General features: G+C 37.8%; 1 protein-coding gene across 2 annotated transcripts in view; it reads right to left on the reverse strand.

The window, feature by feature from the left end:
- LOC127429136 (calcium/calmodulin-dependent protein kinase type II subunit alpha) overlaps window positions 1–26713 on the reverse strand; it is a 217675-nt gene that overhangs the window by 103723 nt on the left and 87239 nt on the right. For both annotated transcript variants that reach the window (XM_051677982.1, XM_051677981.1), the window contains exons 7-9: window positions 21907–22009; window positions 2945–3028; window positions 1071–1165 (exon numbers count right to left, since the gene is read on the reverse strand). In XM_051677982.1, coding sequence (XP_051533942.1) covers window positions 1071–1165; window positions 2945–3028; window positions 21907–22009 — 282 coding nt within the window. The remainder of the gene's footprint in view (window positions 1–1070; window positions 1166–2944; window positions 3029–21906; window positions 22010–26713) is intronic.

Consider the following 26713-nt stretch of genomic DNA (forward strand, 5'->3'; position numbering starts at 1 on the left):
TGATCGTGATCAGTTTCATGTGTGCAATATGGAAACATCGGTCGATTTCAGACTACTTCAAGAGTAAGCAGACAAGAGACACTAATCCCACAAGTTCAAACAACTCTTCAAACACTTCAACATTGTGTTCTAATGCAGTTTTGGAAAATGCCAGCACATCAGAGGCCTTCCCAGTTTCTCCCTATCAAGTGCTCCCCTCTATCCTCACTCTCTCTACATCCAGCTTGGTCGAAATGCACTGTTCAAGCGAGTGCTGCAAGAATCTTACAAGATTCAAAGGACACATCCAAAATGTGTTGTGTAAGGTATCTAACAAAGAATTGAGAAACACTAATTGATGCTTTCTTGTTTCTTTGCTCCTCCGTCCTCAAGCCTATGACCCGGAAACCAATCAAAGCCTGCCATTATGAAGGATATATCAATTCTAGAAATGCACCAAGATGAGTGAGAACAGAGGAAACTTTCTTAGGAGGCTTGAGTGAGGATGCACAGGTGGATCAAATTGTGGATCCTATTTGGAAGTCTTTTCTGTGAAAGCACATAACACACACCCTTCACATCTGGCACAACAGTTTTAATAAATGATTCGCTTTTGCAGTTAAATAACCCGTTATTATCACATACTTACCAGTGCAAATTAAATTATAAGGATTTATTATGAATATATAAATTAATCAAATTATCATAATGATGAACGCTCCAAAGTAATGCAGCCGCGTAAAGACAACACACTGTACTGACGCTTGAGTGAGCAGGACATTCTATTTTACAAATACATCTTGCTTTGATTCCTTCATCCTCATTTCCTGTCCTTGCATCTGTTCCCCGTTTCCTAAGAAGGAGGAGCTAGGATGCAAAGAAAAAACCAAAGCTAGCAGCACACATACACACACACACACGCACACCTGGGAAAGATTTCACAGACAGATTTCTGACAACAAAACAAACAAAAACTAAACCTAATTTAAAGGAAAAAGAAAAATGAAATATAAAGCCTAAATGTAAAATTCAAAACTATAATAAACATGTCATCATCATCATAACTATTATATAAAGATGATTAAACTGACATCATATGCCCCAGCTTTAATTTGCTGATAGAGACGGTGTTGGTCTTCATCCCAGAATGGTGGATATCCAACCAGCAGAATATAGAGAATCACACCTAAAGCAGATAATGAGATGGAAATTAATTTACAATTATCTGTTAACAAATGAACACCTTTGAGCTCAATAAAAAAAAAAATATAAAAAAAAAATATATATATATTGTCCATGCAACATTTGTCAATGTAGCATTCATTGGTCAATAGTCAAAAGTCTGGACACACCTACTCATTCTGTATCATTATTTTTTCCACACTTTCAAATAATTTAATGTCATAGACAGTATCAGATAACACAAATGGAAGCATGGGAATCATGTAATGACCACAAATATGCTTTACACCAGTTCCTGTCCTATAATCTGATTAGACAAGTACCATTCCAAAAGTTAATTTGGAATAGCCTGATAAATACAATCCATCACACATCAGTAAACTTTCTATGGCAAGTGTCCATTGCATAACACCTGATTGTAGTTTTAGTCCAAAAAAGTGATAAGTCAAAGAAATATCTGAAAATAATCATTCATAAACGTTTTCCAAGACATATGCTAACGCACCCAGAGAAGCTTTTATGTATATGATCTATTCCCATAGACTATTACAAACAAAATGAGCCTCCTCCAATTTACTTTATATAAAAATAAAGGTATTTTAGAGGTATTTTATTCAAAATAGCCAACCAAGTGGCTTTTTAAGAGTCCCCAAGTGGTAATTTCTTGGAAATATGCCTATAGAAAAAAGCTTGCATGAGCCTAATTTTTTGTCATTTCATCCTTAAATCTGAAACATAACTTATTGACACTTGTGACTTTAAGACCATTGCTTTTCAAATTATGTTTATATACAGTGTGTATATATATATATATATATATATATATATATATATATACACTACCGGTCAAAAGTTTTGAAACACTTACTCATTCTTTATTATAATTGTTTTTTGTTTTTTTCACATTTTCGAATAATAGTAAAGTCATCAAAACTATGGAATAACATAAATGGAATTATGGGAATTATGTTGTGACTAAACAAAATCCAAAATAAATCAAAACTGTGTTATATTTTAGCATCTTCAAAGTAGTCATCCTTTGCCTAGATTTTGCAGAAATGTACTCTTGACATTTTCTCAACCAACTTCTTGAGGTATCACCCTGGGATGCTTTTTAAACAGTATTGAAGGAGTTCCCATCTATGTTGGGCACTTATTGGCTGCTTTTCTTCATTATTTGGTCCAAGTCATCAATTAAAAAAACTTTTTTTATTTTATTAAATTTGAGTTTTATAAAGAAATAAATTAATATGGTGGCACAATTATATTTTTGTCTACAAAATTAATTTCAAACATTTAAGCATATGCCTTCAGATCAAAAGATTTGTAAGATCATGAGAAACATTTCAGTCAAGTGTTTCAAAAGTTCTGACTGGTAGTGTGTGTGTGTATATATATATATATATACACACACACACACACACACACACGCCTAACACTACAGTTCTGATATGCATAGGCTTTTATGACTTTTTTTTAATTTTTTTTTTATTTTGTTACTTTAAAATAAATAAATAAATAAGCACTAAGTATCCTCTTTCAGACGATACCAAAATTATGTCTCTAGCTAAAAGGCTACCAAACTGCAACTATTTCATGGTAGAAGAATTGAGTTCCTCAACAAGTTAGTCAAACATCTTCCAGCATAAATAACTTTCAGATCCTAACATTTGACAAGTACTTCAGTAAAACATTTCTTCATATGGATATCAAAAAAATTTCTGTGACTTGGTTTGAAAATGCATATATGTTCTCCTTTGAATTAATCAAATGAGACACTAACCACATGCCCACAGGTCTACAGCTTTTCCATAAGGGTCCTTCCGTAAGACTTCAGGGGACAGGTAACCAGGAGTGCCCGCAAAGCCTTAAGAAGAAACATGATTAAAGTACTAATCACTTAGGCCTGTGTTTGAATAAACCACCTCATGAAGAGCTTGAAAATATTGGTATTAATGGAATGTGTGAGAAAACATGTCAAGACTATTTCATCTGTACTATTTAATCCTACAGATCTCAATACTATCTCTTTAGTCACACTTGAAGTCATGAAAACATTCAATCAAAATGTAATCTATTTACTTTAAGTATTTACTTTCTTAATGCACGCTCCTGTTGTCTCTCGTCTTTAGTCTAGTATTTATTAGTACACATCAAAAAATATATATTTTTATATTCTTCCATCAAAATGTAATAACTTTCTCTACCTCTGAAGTGGCCTTCCTTTTCAGCTAATATAGGCTTTTATCAGCTTTTTATCCATGGATAAAATCAAGTCCTGCCCTACATTATTTTTATTTTTTTTTTCTCATTTAATACCCTGTTTCACTTTAAAATAATTCATATTAAGGAAGAAAAATTGCAAAGGTTGTGAATACTGTTTTGTGTTTAGTTTAAACGAAGTCACTCCCACTGTAGATGTTGCATAACCCTTTCAAAAAATATAGAGTTCTGACAAACTAGCCGCAAACTTGTCACTCAATATTTTCACATGCAAATGAGCTTGTGATTAGCTGCAAATATTTGCCAGAAGTTTGTAGCTCTTCACCAGGAGTGTGATTTGCTGCAAAGCTCAATTGCATGAGAAAATGATCAGTGGCGAATTTGCTGCAAGTTTGCAACAATTATGCCATGAACTCTCGATTTTTAAGGGTCTGGACTGTTAATAAAGTATGTTCTTGACGTATGGAGGTGTGTAGTAAATACATTCCCAGACATACTACATCTCAAAACATGAACATTGTCCTTTGACCCCTATGTATGGCGTACTAACAACAACCGCAAAACTAATTTACTCTGGTGTTGTTAATAAAGTATAATTTAACCATGAGGAACAACTGGTTGCACACTTTAGAATCGCAGCAAATGCAGTTAGTCCTTTCCCCTTTTCAGTGTTTCTACATTTTAAGTCAGCAGCAGGTCAAAACAATGGAGTTGTGTACTCCACCATTTTGTGCACTTACATGTGGCTATAGTTAGACTGTATACCAAATTTGGCGAGAATCGGCCACAAGGTGGCACTATAATGATCGAATTTGCATTTTTGCTCATAACTTCAGATTCTTAAGGGTCTAGAATAAAAATAGAATTTCCTCTGATTCCTTGAGTCAAGGCGAATAAAACATATATCTCCGATTTTAATTCCATCTTGAAAAATGTTCCACCATTTTGCATTTTCTGAAAAACCTAATTTTGTGAACTCCTGTGCTGTTTGTCCGATTTGCTCAGAATTTTGTATGTGTCATCTAGGGACCATCCTGACAAAAAATATGTTTTCGGATTTTATATTTGTCAAACCGTTTCGAAGATATAAGCTAATTAATTATTTTGCCGTGGCCCTAATTTACTCAATTGCCTGTATCTTCTGAACGCAAACTTGGAATACTTTGATATCAGAACAATGTTTCGTCCAATTTCGCCATTAGGGGGCGCTACAGCTAAAAAAAAATCCTTATAACTTTGCAACCGTTTGAGTGAAAAGGTTGAAATTTGGCATGCAACATCTTTGGGTCATTAGCTAACATACACTATATTGCCAAAAGTATTCGCTCATCTGCCTTTAGACGCATATGAATTTAAGTGACATCCCATTCTTAATCCATAGGGTTTAATATGACGTCGGCCCACCCTTTGCCGCTATAACAGCTTCAACTCTTCTGGGAAGGCTTTCCACAAGGTTTAGGAGTGTGTTTTGACCATTCTTCCAGAAGCGCATTTGTGAGGTCAGACACTGATGTTGGACGAGAAGGCCTGGCTCACAGTCTTCGCTCTAATTCATCCCAAAGGTGCTCTATCGGGTTGAGGTCAGGACTCTGTGCAGGCCAGTCAAGTTCTTCCACACCAAACTCACTCATCCATGTCTTTATGGACCTTGCTTTGTGCACTGGTGCGCAGTCATGTTGGAACAGGAAGGGGCCATCCCCAAACTGTTCCCACAAAGTTGGGAGCATGGAATTGTCCAAAATCTCTTGGTATGCTGAAGCATTCAGAGTTCCTTTCACTGGAACTAAGGGGCCAAGCCCAGCTCCTGAAAAACAACCCCACACGATAATCCCCCCTCCACCAAACTTCACAGTTGGCACAATGCAGTCAGACAAGTACCGTTCTCCTGGCAACTGCCAAACCCAGACTCGTCCATCAGATTGCCAGCTGGAGAAGCGTGATTCGTCACTCCAGAGAACGCGTCTCCACTGCTCTAGAGTCCAGTGGCGGCGTGCTTTACACCACTGCATCCGACGCTTTGCATTGCACTTGGTGATGTATGGCTTGGATGCAGCTTCTCGGCCATGGAAACCCATTCCATGAAGCTCTCTACGCACTGTTCTTGAGCTAATCTGAAGGCCACATGAACTTTGGAGGTCTGTAGCGATTGACTCTGCAAAAAGTTTGCGACCTCTGCGCATTATGCGCCTCAGCATCCGCTGACCCCGCTCTGTCATTTTACGTGGCCTACCACTTCGTGGCTGAGTTGCTGTCATTCCCAATCGCTTCCACTTTGTTATAATACCACTGACAGTTGACTGTGGAATATTTAGTAGCGAGGAAATTTCATGACTGGACTTGTTGCACAGGTGGCATCCTATCACAGTACCACGCTGGAATTCACTGAGCTCCTGAGAGTGGCCCATTCTTTCATAAATGTTTGTAGAAGCAGTCTGCATGCCTAGGTGCTTCATTTTATACACCTGTGGCCATGGAAGTGATTGGAACGCCTGAATTCAATTATTTGGATGGGTGAGCGAATACTTTTGGCAATATAGTGTATCTTTACAAAAATAATTTAACAATTCAACAAAAATGGCCACCGGCAGCCAATCAAATTTCAGCAGCTAATAACTTGCATTGCACATGGCCGATCATTATGAAATTTACGTTGCCAAAATTAGGCTGTATACCAAATTTGGTGAGAAATGGCCACAAAGTGGCATTTTTGCTAATAACTTCTGAATCACAAGGGCTTGAACAAAATAGTTTTTCTTCTGAATCCATCAGTGTCCCCAAATAATTTAGTAATGTGGACTTCAACTTGGTCACATGTCCTTCTTCTTTTTCCTCTTTTTCTTCTATTGTCATTCCAATAAAATTCTAATTTTGCAACTGTGATAAAAATCTTTTGAAAGAAATTTTACACAAAAACTATTATGTCCAATTTAATATCCTGGCCATACGTGCTTGGACCCTGATGATTGGCGCTTGTGGCTATATTTAAATTGTGTTTTTCTACCCTAATTTGAACCCAATGTGCTGAATTCCAGACATGGCATGCTGGGACTGTTCATGCCTGTGCTGTGTGTAGCTCATCAGACATCCTCTGCCTTTTGATGTCACATCCATTCAAAGTTGTAAGTAAAAAAGCTGTTTTGGTCTCAAAACTGCTGTGCATGTGCACAACTGTAATTCCAGTGTCAGCCACTGGGAGACAGTTTGGATATTTGAAAAGCATAATTTTAGCAGTCAGAATAATCAACCTCCTGTTGCAGCTTTTCCCATGAGATCAGTCTGATTTAAGCAGGCGCAGCTTGTCTACATGGGCAGGTAGGGCAGTACCCCACCAAAATATTCATCCACTTGAAAACATAGATCCATACTATAGACTGACAATTATGCTATTTTTTAAACCGTAATTGTGTTCAAAATAATGACACATGTATTTAAAGCAGGTATAGTAAAAGCTGTTATACTATTTTTTAGTTGTAATGCAGCCGAAACCTTGTTTACACTTTGTGTGATAGACATAACCAGAGTCGGCCCAAGGCATAAGCGAACTAAGCGGCTGCTTAAGGCCCCCGTGGCCACCAGGGGGCCCCAAAGAGCACATGAAATGACAGCTTTATTTTATTTTATTTTTTATTATTATACATTTTTTATTATATATATATATATATATATATATATATATATATATATATATATATATATATATATATATATATTATGTCAATGGACAATGGTAATTATACAAAAACGCAATATTAAATGCAATATTATGTTAATAGGCTGCAGGATGCAAGCACAGTCAGTTAGTTGATCTGAAGAGGCAGCAGTATTGCAGCAAAACAGCAATGTCACAAAAAAGGACATATCCCTCTAGTGCAGAGAAAATGAAAAAGAAGAAAACCAAGGAGGAGAAAAACAGCAAGATAAAGGTATGTTAATTAGCTAGGCTATGTTGCGCGCTAATGTTAGCTGGCTAGTAAGTTAACATAGCCTAGGTAGCATATCGTCTTGTTTTAGGAAAGTTCACATTTGATTAAACATCCGTAAATAGCCTTGACATCTTAATATATATAATACTTAACATATATAATACAACATATTACTTAGCTAGTTTTAGATTAAAGTTTTTGTCTTCTGTGTAAAAATAACTTGTTCCTGGGTATATATTTTTGTAATAAAAATAAGCTTCTGTTCCATAAACTTGGTACTGATAACAGCTTAACATTATTTATATTAGTCTACCATTTTGGGGTCTTTGCTATTATATTCCAATATCATTATGCCTCAATTAGCTAGTTATAGATTAAGAGTTGTTGTTTTAGGTGTACATATGGCTTGCTGCTGTGTATAATAATTTATGTTGTTAAAATAACATTCTGTTCCGTCAACTATGTACTCTTATGAAACTTCCCTAGGAGCACTGATGAAATATTTTGGAGGTGGGGCACAACCAACGCCACCTGCCTCCAAGTGCCAGTGCTACAGCTGATGATGATACAGCAGGTGAGTTTTCAACAATCCCAGATCAATATATTTATATGGATAAACCATGCCTTTTGTGAGATCTTTTTTTTTGTTTTTGACAGACAGTTGCATTACCTTCTAATATGACATCTAACATGGCTAGCTTTTATTATTATTATAATTATTATTTTCATCTTTCATCAGGTTCATCCTCTGCAGGCGAGAAGCACTTACCAGCACCTGCATATACTGATCCTACTGTTCCTTCCATGTCTGTTTCAACCTCAGTGGATGTGGCAGGTAAGTTATAAGCACAGCAGCCTTTATATTTGCTCAGTTTACTGTAGAATATCCTGAGATTAATATTTCTAATTATAATTATTAATGTAATTTTCTTATAGGTACTTCTACTTCTTGTGGGTTTGCTACTATTCCAATTAAAAACCGTAGAAGTGTAAAAACATGCCAAGCAAACATTGGTATGATGTAAGCAACACAGCTAATGGGTGTGTTAGATTTATAGTGTGCGAATAATCAAGCATTGACAAAAGTCAATTGTATTGGTGGCACCGAGGGGCCCCCAAAATCAAATTCTGCTTAGGGCCCCAAAAAGGCTTGGGCCGGCCCTGGACATAACAACATGTGGGGCAGATCTACTGCCCACCCGAACTCAACAGAGCCCCTCATTTTTTCAAATGTAAATCTGTAGTCAAATATGGAACTGCAACAAGCCCTAACTGAGGCCAATTGGGGCATAAATTAATCTGCCCTGCTTGACCTTAAAGGGATAGTTCACCCTAAAATGAAAATGTTCTCATCATTTACTCACCCTCATGCCATCCTAGATGTGTATGACTTTCTTTCTTCTGCAGAACACAAACAATGATTTTTATAAGAATATTTCAGCTCTGTAGGTCCATACAATGCAAGTGAATGGTGATCAGACCTTTTGTAGCTCGAAAAATCACATAAAGAAACATAAAAGTAATCCATATCTTCAGAAGCGATATGATAGATGTGGGTGAGAAACAGATCAAAATTTAAGTCCTTTTTTTTACTCTAAATCTCCATTTTCACATCTGAAATTGAAAGTGGATATTTAGGGTAAATAAGGACTTACATTTTTATCTGTTTCTCACCCAAACCTATCATATCGCTTCTGAAGATATGGATTTAACCACTGGAGTCATATGTTTCCTTTATGTGATTTTTGGAGCTACAAAGGTCTGCTCACAATTCACTTGCATTGTGTGGACCTACAGAGCTGAAATATACTTTTCAGTATATCATTGCATAATCTTTGTTTGTGTTCTGCAGAAGAAAGAAAGAAACATCTGGGATGGAATGATGAATGATGAGTAAATTATGAAAGAAATGCAAGGAAGTAACCATTAGCTTGCTCACTGGGGATCTAAATACAAATATAATTTACTTATTTATTTTATTATTTATTTTAAGGCAAAATTTACAATCATGTTGCTTATTGAACTGCAGTGTTATGACTCTAAGACATTAGTATATTACAACTTCTTTTACTGTTAAAGCATAATTTTCTGTAATGCTGCTTTGAAATGATGTGTGTTGTGAAAAGCGCTATACAAATGGAAGCTTCTGTCACCATGACAAATTCCTTGTGTGTAAGCATACTTGGCAATAAAGCTCATTCTGATTCTGAAATAAAAATGACTTGACTTGACTAGAATTTTCATTTTTGGGTGAACTGTCCCTTTAAACATGATAACTATATCCATATTTCATGATATTGTCATGGTACTACAAGGTACTTCAAAAAATACCTTGGTTTTACTATAGCACATGTCAAAAACATGGCATTACCATGGACCATGTCTAAAAAAAGATTTGTAATACCATGGTGCATTTTGTGAGAAATATAACAGAATAGGCTATTATTTGTGATAAAGAAAACAATGACAATTTTTTTATATGTATATAATAAAAAAGAAAAGCTTTTTATCCTTCCGCCCCTGTCCCTGCTGAGGTCTGAAGATGTATCTGAACCAGCACAATGAATTATTATGCAGAGACAACACACTCTACACAACAAATAAAGAATGTGTTGGACATTATGATAGAACAAACACATTGTAGCGTGGAGGAGGGCGGGGCCGGGCCGGAATGATGTACGCCCGGACCCCAATCAGCCTGATGAGGCGAGCGAGGGATAAAGGCGACCGAAGACAGCAGTTCGAGAGAGAGAGAGAACTACAGGCAGCTGCTCCGTATGTGTTTATGTTTGCGTGTTTTTGTTTAAGTTTATCATTAAACTTTATTTATATTGTCTCGCCACCTCCTTTCCCTTATAACCCCTTTACATTGGTGCCGAAACCAGGGAGCGCCACTGCCATCCGCAAGGGGACGGAGTAGCCCGACCGCCTGGACGCGGGGAATGGCCGCCGTCCGCGAGGCGAGGAGGGATTGGACTCCCCGACCGCCTGGAGTGATGGAGCTGCTGCCAGAGGCGGAAGAGTGCCCTGCTGGCCGCCAGAAACGTGGAGGGGTCAAGGGAAGACCGCCGTCCGCGAGGGGAGGAGGAAATCGACTCCCCGACCGCCTGGAGCGGTAGGGCCGCTGTCAGGGGCAGAGGAGTGTCCCCACGGGCCGCCAGAAACGTGGAGGGGCATTCTGTCCGCTGGGGGTCAGAGGTTTGACTCCGGTCTGCCTGGGGATGAGTGGCTGTCATCCGCCTAAGAGGGAGGAGGAGTGACTGAGGACCACGCGACGGCACATCAGAGAACCGGTGAGTGAGTTTCTTTTAAAAATGAAAAGGAGCAGGACTAAATAATCCTCTCTGGATGTTTTTTTTTTTAACAAAGAAATTAAATAGTGCACAGGAGAATGGTGGGAGCAGCAGTGAAAAGAAGGAGGACTGTACCAGTACTTTCAGTGAAACGTCATCTAAAGTTTCTAATACGAATCCTCCAATGGATATCCCTATGTTATCAACCAGCATTACCTACAACACAATCGAAGATATCAGCAAAACTAAAAATGAAGCACCGAGGTAGCCGCAGCTATTAAACTTTCAAACTTTTGTCAATCTTCACATTGTCAAAAAGGTATTAGCTATTACATTTGGTCTGTCCAAACAGCTGCAGGAGTCTTGCCTTGTTGTCCTCAAAGCAATAGCTCTGATCAGAAGCACTAAAGAGCACCTTGAGACCATCAGATCTGACAATGAATGGGAGGCTGTGTCACACTAGGTGTTTCACCTGAGTATGCAGCCACAGTATCCAAGTCCCGACCAGCAAGACTACAGAAAGCATCACCACTCTTGAGTGGATATCTCACTGCTTCAACTACTGGATCTAGAGAAAGCATGGGTGTAGACAACGTGAAAGTGTGTACTTCTCTGTCCTTGATTGTTCTGTTGCCGGTTTAGTGACAACGATGCCCTTTTACAGTCACTAGAGGTCTTTGACAAAAGCTCACCTTTGTTCTTGGATTCAGCGAAAATTGAGTCCCAGGTCATCCTTGAGTCCCAGGTCAGCTCTACAAGGATTTTTTGTGTAACAACAAACCAACAAATGACAACAACATTTTGTCAGATTCCATTCAATCACAGTCAATGCCAGTAACCTACAATGAGTTTATTAAACTATTCCAAATCGTGCTGACCCTACCGATCACAACAGCTTCCAACGAATGTTTTTTCTCTGTCCTTAAACAAGAAAAACTTATCTAAGGACAACAATGGGTGATGAGAGACTAAGTCACTTGAATGGCAAATGGATTTGTGAAGTGTGTTGATAAACAGTCTAATTTTAGTAGTTCTGTAGACTTGGAAATTGGCAGAAATTGTTGTTATCTGTAAGTCTGAGTCTGAGGTATTCTTTTAGTATAGTGGATTTTTGCACATATTGATGTTTAGATATAATGTGGTTTTATGGTTCCGTTACTCGGAAATGTCATTGTGGTATGGCCAGAGGGAACTATGCCATACCCTAGGTTTTTGTGAAATGCTGCCACTGCTTGTCAACCAAACTAAGTGTAATGTACAGAGAAACCGTACTTGTTTAGATAAGTCTAAGTGGTCAGAAAAAAAGTGACATTTACTGTGCGCAGTCAAAATTGACTGATCAAAGGAAATTAATGGGAAAGACTAAAAAATATATATATATCTATGTATATCTATATCTATCTATATATATATATATATATATCTATATCTATCTATCTATATATATATATATATATATATATATATATATATATATATATATATATATATATATATAGTATTTTTTTTTTTTTTGGTCCAAATACAAACTATAAATCAGCCACAATACAAAACAAACACTCACAGAAATGAAGGGGTGAGACAATACAGCATGCTAACTGCAAAACATGCATGCACACACACATGTTGGTTTAGCTATCCTTATGAGGACTCTCCATAGCCATATTGATTTTTATACTGTACAAACTATAGATTCTATCCCCTAACCCTCCCCAAACCTAACCCACACAAAAAACGTTCTGCATTTTTACATAAAAAAAAACATAGTTTAATATGTTTTTTAACCGACTTGAATTATGGGGACACCAGAAATGTCCTCATAAAACCACATTTATAGCATAATACACTTGTAATTATCAGTTTGTAACCTAAAAAAAAAATTCCTCATAAATCAATCCCAGAACAACAGCAAAGGACCTTGTGAAGATGCTGGAGGAAACAGGTAGACAAGTATCTATTTCCACAGTAAAAATGAGTCCTATATCGACATAACATGAAAGGCTGCGCAGCAAGAAAGAAGCCAATGCTCCAAAACCGCCATAAAAAAGCTACAGATTGCAAGTGCACATGGGGACAAAGATCTTACTTTTTGGAGAAATGTCCTCTGGTCTGATGAAACAAAACTTTAACTGTTTGGCCATAATGACTATTGTTATGTTTGGAGGAAAAAGGGTGAGGATTGCAAGCCGAAGAACACCATCCCAACTGTGAAGCATGGGGGTGGCAGCATCATGTTGTGGGGGTGCTTTGCTGCAGGAGGGACTGGTGCACATAAGGAAAATTATGTGGATATATTGAAGCAACATCTCAAGACATCAGCCAGGAAGTTAAAGCTCGGTCGCAAATGTGTCTTCCAAATGGACAATAACCCCAAGCATACCTCCAAAGTTGTGGCAAAATGGCTTAAGGACAACAAAGTCAAGGTATTGGAGTGGCCATCACAAAGCCCTGACCTCAATCTGCTAAAAAATTTGTGGGTAGAACTGAAAAAGCGTGTGCGAGCAAGGAGGCCTACAAACCTCACTCAGTTACACCAGTGACCTCAAGACTAGATTATTTTTATTGCATTACTGGGAGGATGTCCTGCATGTTCAATAAATAAACTTCAATTGCTTCAAAATGCAGCAGCAAGAGTGCTGAATAGAAAAAAAACATATGATCATATCAGCCCAATTTTATCGTCGCTGTCACATATTCAGGGGCAGTGGTAGCTCAGCGGTTAAGGCTCTGCGTTACTGATCAGAAGGTCGGGGGTTCAAGCCCCAGCACTGCCAAAATGCCACTGTTGGGCCCTTGAGCAAGGCCCTTGACCCTATCTGCTCCAGGGGCACCATATCATGGCTGACCCTGCACTCTGACCCCAGCCTAGCTGGGATATGTGAAAAAGAAGAATTTCACTGTATATGTGCAAATGTATAATGTGTGATAAATAAAGAAAATTATTATTATATTCCCTGTTGTTTGTTTAGACTTTTTATGTTGAAATTCTGGTTTAGTTCCCTGTTCCTGTTTCCTGTTAGTTTTGTAGTCCTTTGTAGTTTCTTTTGATGATTGGTTTTCCCCTGATTGTTTCCCCAGGTGTTCCTCATTCCCTTGTTTTCCCTTGTGTATTTAAGCCCTTGTTTTCCCATTTTTTTTTTTTTTTTTTGTTTGTTTTTTTGTTTTTGTTTTTTGTCAGTCTTCATCTGTATTATGCTGTTCTTTGTTCCCTGTGTTTTGTTTCATTATGTTCCGAGTTACCTGGTTTACTTTTGTTTTATTAAAAAATGCTGCATTTAGATCCTCATTCCTCTCCTGTCTCGTCACAGTCGCAACATTGGCTACCTGTTAGATTTTGTATTCATTTTAAAATTCTGTTAATTATTTATAAAGCCTTGAATTGTCTAGCTCCATAGTACTTAAGTTACCTTTTATCACACTATATTCCATCATGTTCACTAAGATTGCAAAATTCTGGCCTGTTTATAATACCTAGAATATCAAAATCCACAAAAGGAGATAGATCATTTTCCTATTTGGCTACTAAACTATGGAATAGTCTTCCTAGCATTGTTTGGGACTCAGAAACTCTCTCTCAGTTTAAGTCTAGACTAAAGACTTATCATACAGCCAGGCATACACCTAATTTATCCATCAACTCAAACCAGAAACAGAAACACTTCTCATATTCTATAATTCTGCTTTAAAGTGAATGGCATCTGCATTAATATTATTCTATTTGATTCCCTGTCTCATCCTCAGATAAATATCCTGCGGTTTCCAGAGCCTTCCAGATCCAGCTCTGGTCCTGCCTGATATCCGACTTCGGTCCTGCTGATGTCTGACTCCCACTACTATGTGTTGCTGAGTGATGACAACTAACTACAGTCTGTGCCAGCCAGATATCACTTCAGTCTACTACGATGGACTTCACAGAGGATGAACTGATGCCAACTCCAACCATAAGACATCGGATACTTCACTGGCCACTACCTGAACCTTGGACTTAGGATGAACTTCACCGAAAAGAAATGCCACAATCTTCCAGTTGAACTGCAATGCACCTCACTGACCTCTGCATGCATCACCTCGGTCAAAGGATAGACTACACTCTTAAAATGGAATATATAGACAATAAATTAATAGCCAACTAAAGACTTCATCAGCCAAAATAACAAAGGACAATGCATCTGTGTTCACTTCTGCAGTTAATTCAGTATGGACTTCAAAGACTTTAGTCATCTTACAGTTCATACTAAAACTTTTTGTTTAAACATTGGCCCCTAATACTTACTTAGTTTACTAATTTTAAACCATGACTTGCACTGCACATAAATAATATTGGCATTATATTCATGCTGTTAGCCAGAGGGGAACTGGCCCCAACAGTGAGTCTGGTTTTCCTCAAGTTTATTTTTCTCTATTAACCAACATCTTATGGAGTTTTGTGTTCCTTGCCACAGTCGCTATTAGCTTGCTCTATGGGTCTAAATACAAATATTATTTACTTATTTATTTATCTATTTATTTTAAGGCACAATTTACAATCATGTTTTTATAAAACCGCACAATGATGACTGTAAAACATTACAGATATTACTGCTTCAATTTCTGTTAAAGCATACATTTCTGTGAAGCTGTTTTGAAACTATGCGTGTTGTAAAAAGCGCTATACAAATAAAATGATTGATTTTGCTGAAAGTTGCTTTTATCTTTTTTATAAAAGCTCCTAATCTTACACAAATCCTACATTTTGACTTTTTTTGACACTAAAGTCAAAGTTTAAGACTATTCTTAAGAGCATTTCTGGGAATTTTTATACATACAGCCCTTGATATAGATTTAATACTAAGATAATGATTCTTTAATTTCTATTTGAATTGTTATTTTATTTTATTGAATACTGGTTATTGTTATATGCTGTATGTTTATTATCATTACTGCAGCTTATTATTATTATTTTCTTGTCACTGTTTTTGTTGTGTGCGTTGATACTTTAGCAATGTTGTACTTTGAAATTTAATGCGTTCTTATTATATCTCCAAATTAATCTTAGACTACCACCTTGTGGTGGAATAATGCAAGGACACAACGCATTCTGTCAGGTAAGCACATTTATAACTTATCTGTGGGTGAGCAATCGAATGTGAGGGGGATGTGTCGTTGTATTTTGATATCTGTTTACGTTTTTTTTAAAGATGATCTTTGATATAATTATGATATTATAGATCACATCTTAAATCAATAAAAGATTTCTTTTAATTATGAGCTTAATTCACACTTGTAATTACTGTCCCAAAGCATACCAGTTCATTTGCCCTCTTTGATGATTGTGTGAGTTGTTTACGCCAATAATGACGACATAAACAGGCAGCAGTTAAAATATTAGGCGTAAAAAAGTGAATTTCTCAATGCCTCTCCTCAGTGCAGTCTCAATGCAGTCGATTCTACTAAAAATCACTGGATATAGGTTAATACATTAATACTGATTCTTTGCTGTTACAGTTTGACTGAGAAATAGTTCTGTAATATTATGTATAAATATTCTCTTTGAGAAAGCTTATACGTTTTCCAGCCAAGACTGAGCTCTTTTTTGCCCCAAAATGGCGAAATGCAGTACCTAGGCCTATGCCAACAGTGAAACCAAGAAATATGGATTTAAAATGTTTTGATTGTTCAGCCAAATGTGGATTATTAAAATGTTACACTCCATTTTCATTGAATCTTGTTTGAGTCTAATCTGCCTTTACATGACAGATATAGACTAAGAGCTAAATTTTGACAAAATATGTTGTTACTGCAGTTTTCCTTTAAAGGACAGTTTTGTTGTTTGACAAATATTCCATATTTACCAGTTTCATATATAATACTGTATATGCAAAATTATTTTGTTGGCTACCTTGTTTTAGGTAAAAATAAAATGCGCTGCATGTGGGTATCTAAATGAACTGCTTCTTTTTTTTTTTTTTTTTTTTTTATCAATAAAAATATCATTGAATATGACCAAATCCACCTGATTACATTAGGTTAAACAAATAAACCAACAAAGTATTTATTACTTTGTTTTTAAGATAGAAATAGATCCTCAAAGTAAAAATGTACAGGTGCATCTCAATAAATGAGAATGTCATGGAAAAGTTCATTTATTTCAGTAATTCAACTCAAATTGTGAAACTCGTGTATTAAATAAATTCAATGCACACAGACTGAAGTAGTTTAAGTCTTTGGTTCTTTTAATTGTGATGATTTTGGCTCACATTTAACAAAAACCCACCAATTCACTATCTAAAAATTAGAATACATCATAAGACCAATAAAAAAAAACATTTTTAGTGAATTGTTGTCCTTCTGGAAAGTATGTTCATGTACTGTATATGTACTCAATACTTGGTAGGGGCTCCTATTGCTTTAATTACTGCCTCAATTCGGCTTGGCATGGAGGTGATCAGTTTGTGGCACTGCTGAGGTGGTATGGAAGCCCAGGTTTCTTTGACTGTGGCCTTCAGCTCATCTGCATTTTTTTGGTCTCTTGTTTCTCATTTTCCTCTTGACAATACCCCATAGATTCTCTATGGGGTTCAGGTCTGGTGAGTTTGCTGGCCAGTCAAGCGCACCAACACCATGGTCATTTAACCAACTTTTGGTGCTTTTGGCAGTGTGGGCAGGTGCCAAATCCTGACGGAAAATGAAATCAGCATCTTTATAAAGCTGGTCAGCAGAAGGAAGCATGAAGTGCTCCAAAATTTCTTGGTAAACGGGTGCAGTGACTTTGGTTTTCAAAAAACACAATGGACCAACACCAGCAGATGACATTGCACCCCAAATCATCACAGACTGTGGAAACTTAACACTGGACTTCAAGCAACTTGGGCTATGAGCTTCTCCACCCTTCCTCCAGACTCTAGGACCTTGGTTTCCAAATGAAATGCAAAACTTGCTCTCATCTGAAAAGAGGACTTTGGACCACTGGGCAACAGTCCAGTTCTTCTCCTTAGCGCAGGTAAGATGCCTCTGACGCTGTCTGTGGTTCAGGAGTGGCTTAACAAGAGGAATACGACAACTGTAGCCAAATTCCTTGACACGTCTGTGTGTGGTGGCTCTTAATGCCTTGACCCCAGCCTCAGTCCATTCCTTGTGAAGTTCACCCAAATTCTTGAATCGATTTTGCTTGACAATCCTCATAAGGCTGCGGTTCTCTCAGTTGGTTGTGCATCTTTTTCTTCCACACTTTTTCCTTCCACTCAACTTTCTGTTAACATGCTTGGATACAGCACTCTGTGAACAGCCAGCTTCTTTGGCAATGAATGTTTGTGGCTTACCCTCCTTGTGAAGGGTGTCAATGATTGTCTTCTGGACAACTGTCAGATCAGCATTGTGTAGCCTAGTGAACCAAACTGAGAGACCATTTTGAAGGCTCAGGAAACCTTTGCAGGTGTTTTGAGTTGATTAGCTGATTAGCATGTCACCATATTCTAATTTGTTGAGATAGTGAGTTGGTGGGTTTTTGTTAAATGTGAGCCAAAATCATCACAATTAAAAGAACCAAAGACTTAAACTACTTCAGTCTGTGTGCATTGAATTTATTTAATACAAGAGTTTCACAATTTGAGTTGAATTACTGAAATAAATGAACTTTTCCACGACATTCTAATTTATTGAGATGCACCTGTACATGACCGTTTTTTTACAGAGCCATATATTACATATATGTAAATTTTGTTTTGTCTCTTAACCTCTGGTTTGCATTGCAGCTACTCAGAAGAGTCGATGAAAATTGACTATGTGTGGGAGCACAAAGTATTTTTCACCAAGAGTTGATGGTGTGAGTCTACAGCACCCCTTTACTACGTGAAACTGCTAGTGAGGTGTTTTCCTGTCACTGTAAATGTTCGTTTTTCCGACACACATGGAGGTAAATTGGACCTGGCAAATCACATTCCGACAGCTATGACACACTGCACTTTTTCATGATGCAAGCATTTTATTGTTATATGTGTAATTCTGCTTAATTTTTTAGGTTTCAACTTGTTAATTTGTGTAAAATTGTTTAGTTGACATGAAATTTCAAACATTGACAGCTCGTATTATTTCACATGTAAGTTAATAACATTAAAAGAAGTTACATTTTGTACTTAAAAAAAAATGTAAAAGACTTAAATGTGATTAAAACTGTTGTTAATGGAATATAAAATAAAACGTTCACTTTCACGTGTATATGTATGTGTACATGTGCGTGTATAAATATAGCAGCACCCCTTCCCCCGTCCCAGTTTAACACTAAAAAAATCTGCTGGCAACAATAACATGATGGGTGAATTACATGAGAAGATGGTCAGACGTGTCATAGAGATATTTTTTTATATCACTTTGTGTTGTCTCTGGAGTTTCATGAGCACAGTGGCACATCAGTACATCCACAGCGTAAAGGTAGGATCTTGTGTGTTTATGAATGAAGTACTCTTGTTTTAAAATCTCCCTGGTCTGCTTCCAGTTGTTATGACATCCCCAGAACACTTTAAAATTTTTGTGATACCTTTTGGCAACTCTATAACCTGTAAATCCACTTCACTAGCTAATTACACTTTGACATACACCATAGATTTCTATATAGCAACCACTAGACTGGAAGTTCAAAGACGTTTAGAAATGTGCTAGTTTCTAAAGAGAATAATCTGCACCACCTATATCTGTGGTCAGGAGGTGCTACTGGGTTAAAGACATTGCTCACCTGTGATTTGCTTAATTATATGTGCAGATCTAAGTTTTAATATTATGTTTATGTTGTGGATATTGTCACAAACTGCCTCGTGTTTTTTTCCCTCACCTTCAGTTCAGTTCAGTGACTGTTTAGTTCCCCCCTTTGTTCATGGACTACACTTCCCAGCATGCACCTTTTGATTACGCTCACCAGCCCTCCATCTTCAACAGTTGTTCCCTGTCCCCTCATCATTCTTCTGTGTGTATATATACCCTCCTTTCATTCTCTCATTGTCAGTTCTTGTTCTTATGTTCCTATGTGATGCTGTAACGTTAATGTGTATATTTAGTTCTTTGTATTCCATGTTTATTGTATTACCTTCTTCCTTGTCTTCATTAAACTAAGCTACGATTAGATCCTAAGCCTCTTCTCTAAAAGATCACCACCACTGTGTTACAGGTATAGCTGATTAATTGGGTTATTTGAATCAGATCTTTATATATATATATATATATATATATATATATATATATATATATATATGTGTGTGTGTGTGTGTGTGTGTGTTCTAAATTCATTGTCAGTGCATTGTTAATATCTTGCAGTTATTTTTTTCTGTTATATTTTTGTCAACAGTATTATAATAAAACCATTTAATTTTCATCATAATGCATTTTTATATTGTCTTCATTATTGTTGATTTATATATATATATATATATATATATATATATACAGGTGCATCTCAATAAATTAGAATGTCGTGGAAAAGTTAATTTATTTCAGTAATTCAACTCAAATTGTGAAACTCGTGTATTAAATAAATTCAATGCACACAGACTGAAGTAGTTTAAGTCTTTGGTTCTTTTAATTGTGATGATTTTGGCTCACATTTAACAAAAACCCACCAATTCACTATCTCAACAAATTAGAATATGGTGACATGCCAATCAGCTAATTAACTCAAAACACCTGCAAAGGTTTCCTGAGCCTTCAAAATGGTCTCTCAGTTTGGTTCACTAGGCTACACAATGCTGATCTGACAGTTGTCCAGAAGACAATCATTGACACCCTTCACAAGGAGGGTAAGCCACAAACATTCATTGCCAAAGAAGCTGGCTGTTCACAGAGTGCTGTATCCAAGCATGTTAACAGAAAGTTGAGTGGAAGGAAAAAGTGTGGAAGAAAAAGATGCACAACCAACCGAGAGAACCGCAGCCTTATGAGGATTGTCAAGCAAAATCGATTCAAGAATTTGGGTGAACTTCACAAGGAAAGGACTGAGGCTGGGGTCAAGGCATTAAGAGCCACCACACACAGACGTGTCAAGGAATTTGGCTACAGTTGTCGTATTCCTCTTGTTAAGCCACTCCTGAACCACAGACAACGTCAGAGGCATCTTACCTGCGCTAAGGAGAAGAACTGGACTGTTGCCCAGTGGTCCAAAGTCCTCTTTTCAGATGAGAGCAAGTTTTGCATTTCATTTGGAAACCAAGGTCCTAGAGTCTGGAGGAAGGGTGGAGAAGCTCATAGCCCAAGTTGCTTGAAGTCCAGTGTTAAGTTTCCACAGTCTGTGATGATTTGGGGTGCAATGTCATCTGCTGGTGTTGGTCCATTGTGTTTTTTGAAAACCAAAGTCACTGCACCCGTTTACCAAGAAATTTTGGAGCACTTCATGCTTCCTTCTGCTGACCAGCTTTTTAAAGATGCTGATTTGATTTTCCAGCAGGATTTGGCACCTGCCCACACTGCCAAAAGCACCAAAAGTTGGTTAAATGACCATGGTGTTGGTGTGCTTGACTGGCCAGCAAACTCACCAGACCTGAACCCCATAGAGAATCTATGGGGTATTGTCAAGAGGAAAATGAGAAACAAGAGACCAAAAAATGCAGATGAGCTGAAGGCCACTGTCAAAGAAACCTGGGCTTCCATACCACCTCAGCAGTGCCACAAACTGATCACCTCCATGCCACGCTGAATTGAGGCAGAAATTAAAGCAATAGGAGCCCCTACAAAGTATTGAGTACATATACAGTACATGAACATACTTTCCAGAAGGCCAACAATTCACTAAAAATGTTTTTTTTATTGGTCTTATGATGTATTCTAATTTTTTGAGATAGTGAATTGGTGGGTTTTTGTTAAATGTGAGCCAAAATCATCACAATTAAAAGAACCAAAGACTTAAACTACTTCAGTCTGTGTGCACTGAATTTATTTAATACACAAGTTTCACAATTTGAGTTGAATTACTGAAATAAATGAACTTTTCTACGACATTCTAATTTATTGAGATGCACCTATGTGTATATATATATATATATATATATATATATACACTTTGTCAATGTACATTTTCGTCAGTTCTTGGACGAGATAAACACTGCTTCAGTCTGATGCATGTTTAACATCAAATGGCATTTAACTCATCTCAGTAACTTCCTAAACACCTAAACTTCTCATGTGAACATTATGCTATAGCTGTTAACAACCCATGACCAACCATACCAATCAGCCTTTTCATCCTTAAATCAGGTTCCTCTTTGCCTGTCTTGTCATATGATTGTTTTTCTGTTGTAATTCATCTCTTTACATAAAGCTGTGTGGTGGAATAATGAATCAGTATTTACCAAACCAGGCCTGTTGGTCCCCTTCAACCTCAATTGCAAGGCCAAAGTCTGCTAACTTCACAGCTGCACCTTTGGACTTAGAGGCAAGAAGTAGGTTCTCTGGCTACAAACAAAGCACAGAAATAGGACAACATTGCATTAACATGTACAACAAAACACATATAACTATCAAAATCAGTTCACTATGAACCACATTTTAAGGGTCTATGCAAATCATGAAAATGTTAATTCAAGAAAATGAAACTATCTTTTTTCCTTTGTCCTTGACACAGTCAGACTATTGGGGAGTTTACCTATGTTACTTCACTTGTTAGGAGGGTTGTTTTCATGGTGCCCCTATGCATTGCATACATTGCATATATGGTTTTTGCTTTACCCCTATTTACAAAGGTAAGCGTATAAAAATTATCTGTATTTTGATCTGTCGGGACGGATTTGGCACAAAATCGCAGGCTTATCACTGGCTTCGGGGCAGTGGTGGCTTGGTGGTTAAGGCTCTGGGTTACTGACTAGATGGTCGGGGTACAATCCCCAACACCGCCATGATGCAACCGTTGTGCCCTTGAGCAAGGCCCTTGACCCCATCTGCTCCAGGGGTGCCGTATCATGGCTGACACTGCGCTCTGACCCCAGCTTGGCTGGGATATGCGAAAGGATATTGGACTCAAGATGGCGCCGAGTATGGCTGCTGCATTGCGAGCTCCGAAACAACATTGTAGTTTTTTGTTTGTTTTGTTTACAATTCTTATGTTTTTTTACCCAGTATTCTACTGGCAAATGTTCAGTCTCTGGACAACAAGCTCTGCGAGCTGAGAGCGCGGATCTCTTTCTAATGAGAGATGAGGGACTGCTGCATTATCTACCTTACAGAAACTTGGATGTCTGCGGAGATTCCAGACTCAGCCATCAAACCCGCGGGGTTCTCCGTGCACCGAGCGGACAGAGTGAAAGACATCTCAGGTAAAAGCAGAGGTGGTGGTGTATGTTTTATGATCAACAAATCCTGGTGTGATCAGAGGAATGTACATTCTATCAAGTCTTTCTGCTCTCCTGATCTGGAATTTCTCATGCTTCTGTGTCGACTATTCTGGCTACCGAGGGAATTCACAGCGGTCATTATCACAGCTGTGTACATTCCCCCACAAGCCAACACAGACCGGGCACTCAAGGAACTGTACGGGATTATAAGCAAGCAGGAAGCCGTGCACCCTGAGGCTGCGTTCATTGTGACCGGGGAATTTAACAAAGCCAATTTTAAATCAATCGCACCAAAATACCACCAACACATCAGTTACAACACATGATGAGACCGGGTTTGGGACCATTGCTACTCTCCCTTCCAGGATGGCTACAAATCCCACCCCCGCCCACCATTTGGCAAATCGGACCACTCTTCCATTCTGCTTCTGCCCGCTTACAGGCAGAAACTGAAACAGGAAGCACCCACCCTCAGAACGATCCAGTGTTGGTCGGACAAATCAGACTCTATGCTACAAGACTGTTTTGATCACGCGGACTGGGAAATGTTCCGGTCCACCTCTGATGACGACATTGAGGTTTACGCTGATAGCGTAACGTGTTTCTTCACAAAGTGCATAGAGGATGTTGTTCCATCCAAAACGATATGTATCTACCCGAACCAGAAACCTTGGATTAATAGCGATGTTCGCGAGGCACTTAATGCGCGGACCTCCGCTTTTAATTCCGGGAACGCGGAGGAGCATAAACAAGCCAGTTATGCCCTCCGAAAAACTATCAGAGCAGCAAAACACCAGTACAGGAACAAGATTGAAGGACAGTTTAACACCACCAAATCTAGAAGCATGTGGCAGGGAATTAATATCATCACAGACTTTAAAGGGAATAAAAACTCTGCCGTGAACACCGCTACCTCTCTCCCGGATGAGCTAAATACTTTTTATGCTCGTTTCGAGGGAAATAACACCGCCCTCATGGAGAGAGCTCTCGCGGCCGAAGCTACAGAGGTTAGTTCACTCTCCGTCTCTGTAGCGGATGTAACCACATATACACCAGGCAGTGTGTGAAAAAAGCTCGGAGGATCATCAGAGACTCCAGCCACCCAAGCCATGGGCTGCTCTCACTGCTACCATCAGGCAGGCATTATCGCAGCATCAGGACCCGCACCAGCTGACTTCATGACAGCTTCTTCCCCCAAACAATCAGACTTTTGAACTCTTGATCTCTCACGATCATTATACATCAGCACTGCACTTTATTAATCTTATTATCTCACACTGGACTGTCATAAATTATATTCTCTTAACAACACACTGGCAACTGACTATCTACCGACAGCCTGAATGTCAATACAGTACAATACAACCTACTGTACATTTTATATATACTATTTTTTTTATTTTATAATATGTATTCTATATTGTGTGTATTGTATAATGTACATTGTATGTTATTATTTGTATATTGTGTTGTGTGTAATTATGTGTATATTAGATTTTAAATTGTGTTGTGTAAATTTGATGTTTATTGTAGACTGGTATATGTCTCATCACTGTCACAACTGCTATGTTGCTCGGAACTGCACCCAAGAATTTCACACACTATTGCACTTGTGTATATGGTTGTGTGACAATAAAAGTGATTAGATTTTTTTATTTGATTTATGGCATACATCCTTGCATCATTACATCATGTCTGTAAACACAGGAAAGAAAAACCGGTTGTCTCATGTTCCGGCTGGAGAAACTACGTTTCCGTGTTAACAGTAGATGGTGGTAATGCACTATTTTAGTTTGCAAGCTGCCGATAAAAAGAAGAAAGAAGAAGAAAGAAAGCAGCATTGTTGCAGTCTGGGTGGATTTTACCTGTTATCCATTTAGTGAAGTTGTTTACCTGCTATAATGCTTTATGTTTTCTGGTAGGGTTGTTGAAGCTAATATTGCTTGTCATGCTTGTATGAATCGAATATTACTCGTGTATTAACTGGTTGCAATGTATCTATGTTTTCGTGGAAAGTTACTGTGACATGTTTACTAATATTTATGACTTCTGAAATTGACTTCTTATAACTGTTATATTGCATAGTTAAGCATATTATTTTAATGTTTGATAAAGTCTATTTTATCGCCATCATTACTGAATCCTTGTTTTATGTTTTTAGGTTACGGTCTTATTGTGAGCATTGCATTGACATGCTATTGTAGTATTACGGTTCACTTGCATAATCAACTGAGGCTGTACAATATAATATAAAAATAATAAAGTCTTCCATTGAACTCGTATCAGCCATATCACGAGTATCACCTCTTAAATTGATGTGTGTACAATACAAACATTAATAGTGGATAAAACACTTGAAAAATCATATTAAAATATACTGTTAGTGATTGAGGTGATTGAGTCCCCTGTTCTTTATGTAAATGTAGTGTCTGAAAAGCATAAGTGTAAAATTCCTTCTTTCAAAATATGTAAATACAAGTGTTGTTTAACTTCATGAAATCAAGTAATATTTCAGTTTTAAATGTTTAATTGTACAACACAATATCAACATGAAAATAGCTTGTTATGACTCTGGCTCTGAATATCTTCCATCATGATCACACACAGGTGATGTCCAGGTAAGCTCAAATCATGAGATACATCTGCCAGAAGAGCAATGCCAAAACACGACTCAAGTAAATTTCAACCGCAGCTGTCGCTACAGAGCACAAAGTTACGTAGTGCAGCTTTAAGTGTCACCTCAGTCAGCAATTAAGAATCATGCTTAGAGTTTGCTGCCTTTAGTTTCATTATAAAATGCTTTTACTCTTTTTTTGTTATTAACAATTTTTAATGATTCCAATGACAAATCAAACAAACATAACAGGAAACATGGAATAAAACTACATGAACCTAAACCCTTCCCTCCCAACATCCTCCCCGAGCACCCAACACATCACAAATAAAATTCTGAACCCTCAACCAAAATTCTTGAATCTTAACACACCCCCAAAAAACATGGGTTGTGTCCCCATCTTCTGATTGGCATCTCCAGCAGGTGGGTGTGTCTTTGAGACCAAGTCTATACAATCTAGAGGGGGTCCAATAGAATCGATATAAAATCTTAAATTGCATCAGACGCACCCTCGCATCTCTAGATGTAGACTTAACGATTTTTAGAATCCTAGCCCACACTCCCTTCTCCAATACCAAGTTTAAATCTTTCAAGCTCCGTACCCCAGACTCTGAATTAATGGGGAATAATACACTGATGCCTCATGACCTTTTCCAAAGGCAGTAATCACCACTTCCAGAGTATCTGCCGCTTTAGGGGGGTGTATGGTTCTCCCAAAAACATTACAGAGCAGATGGCGCAGTTGTAAATACCTAAAGAACTGAGATTATGGGAATCCTAAAATGTTGAACCAAATTTTCAAAAGATCTCAACATTCCACTCTCATATAGGTCACCGAGCGTATTAACCTCCCTCACAATCCACTCTGACCAACAGAAAGGGGACTTATTTATATTCAGCCATATGCTCGAGGCAATATTTAAATAAACGTCTGACTTGAACACTCTGGACACTTTTGTCCATACCGAGTGCAAATGCGTGATAACGGGGTGTGATTTAACTACTCCGGTTAGTTTAATTATGTCTCTCAAGCACATTTGAAAGGATTTGAAATGGCAAAATAGAGGCAAGAAATTCCTGTTCAATACAAAGCCAGGGAGGGGCTCTCTCAGGTGGAAGTGACCAATGAGCCAAATGTCTGAAACCGAATGCATAATAAAACAATATCTTGGGAAGTCCTAGCCCACCTTTGTCAATCAGCCTATGTAATTTGTT

This window comes from Myxocyprinus asiaticus, chromosome 38 (assembly GCF_019703515.2).
Source record: "Myxocyprinus asiaticus isolate MX2 ecotype Aquarium Trade chromosome 38, UBuf_Myxa_2, whole genome shotgun sequence".
Classification (NCBI taxonomy): Eukaryota; Metazoa; Chordata; class Actinopteri; order Cypriniformes; family Catostomidae; genus Myxocyprinus; species Myxocyprinus asiaticus.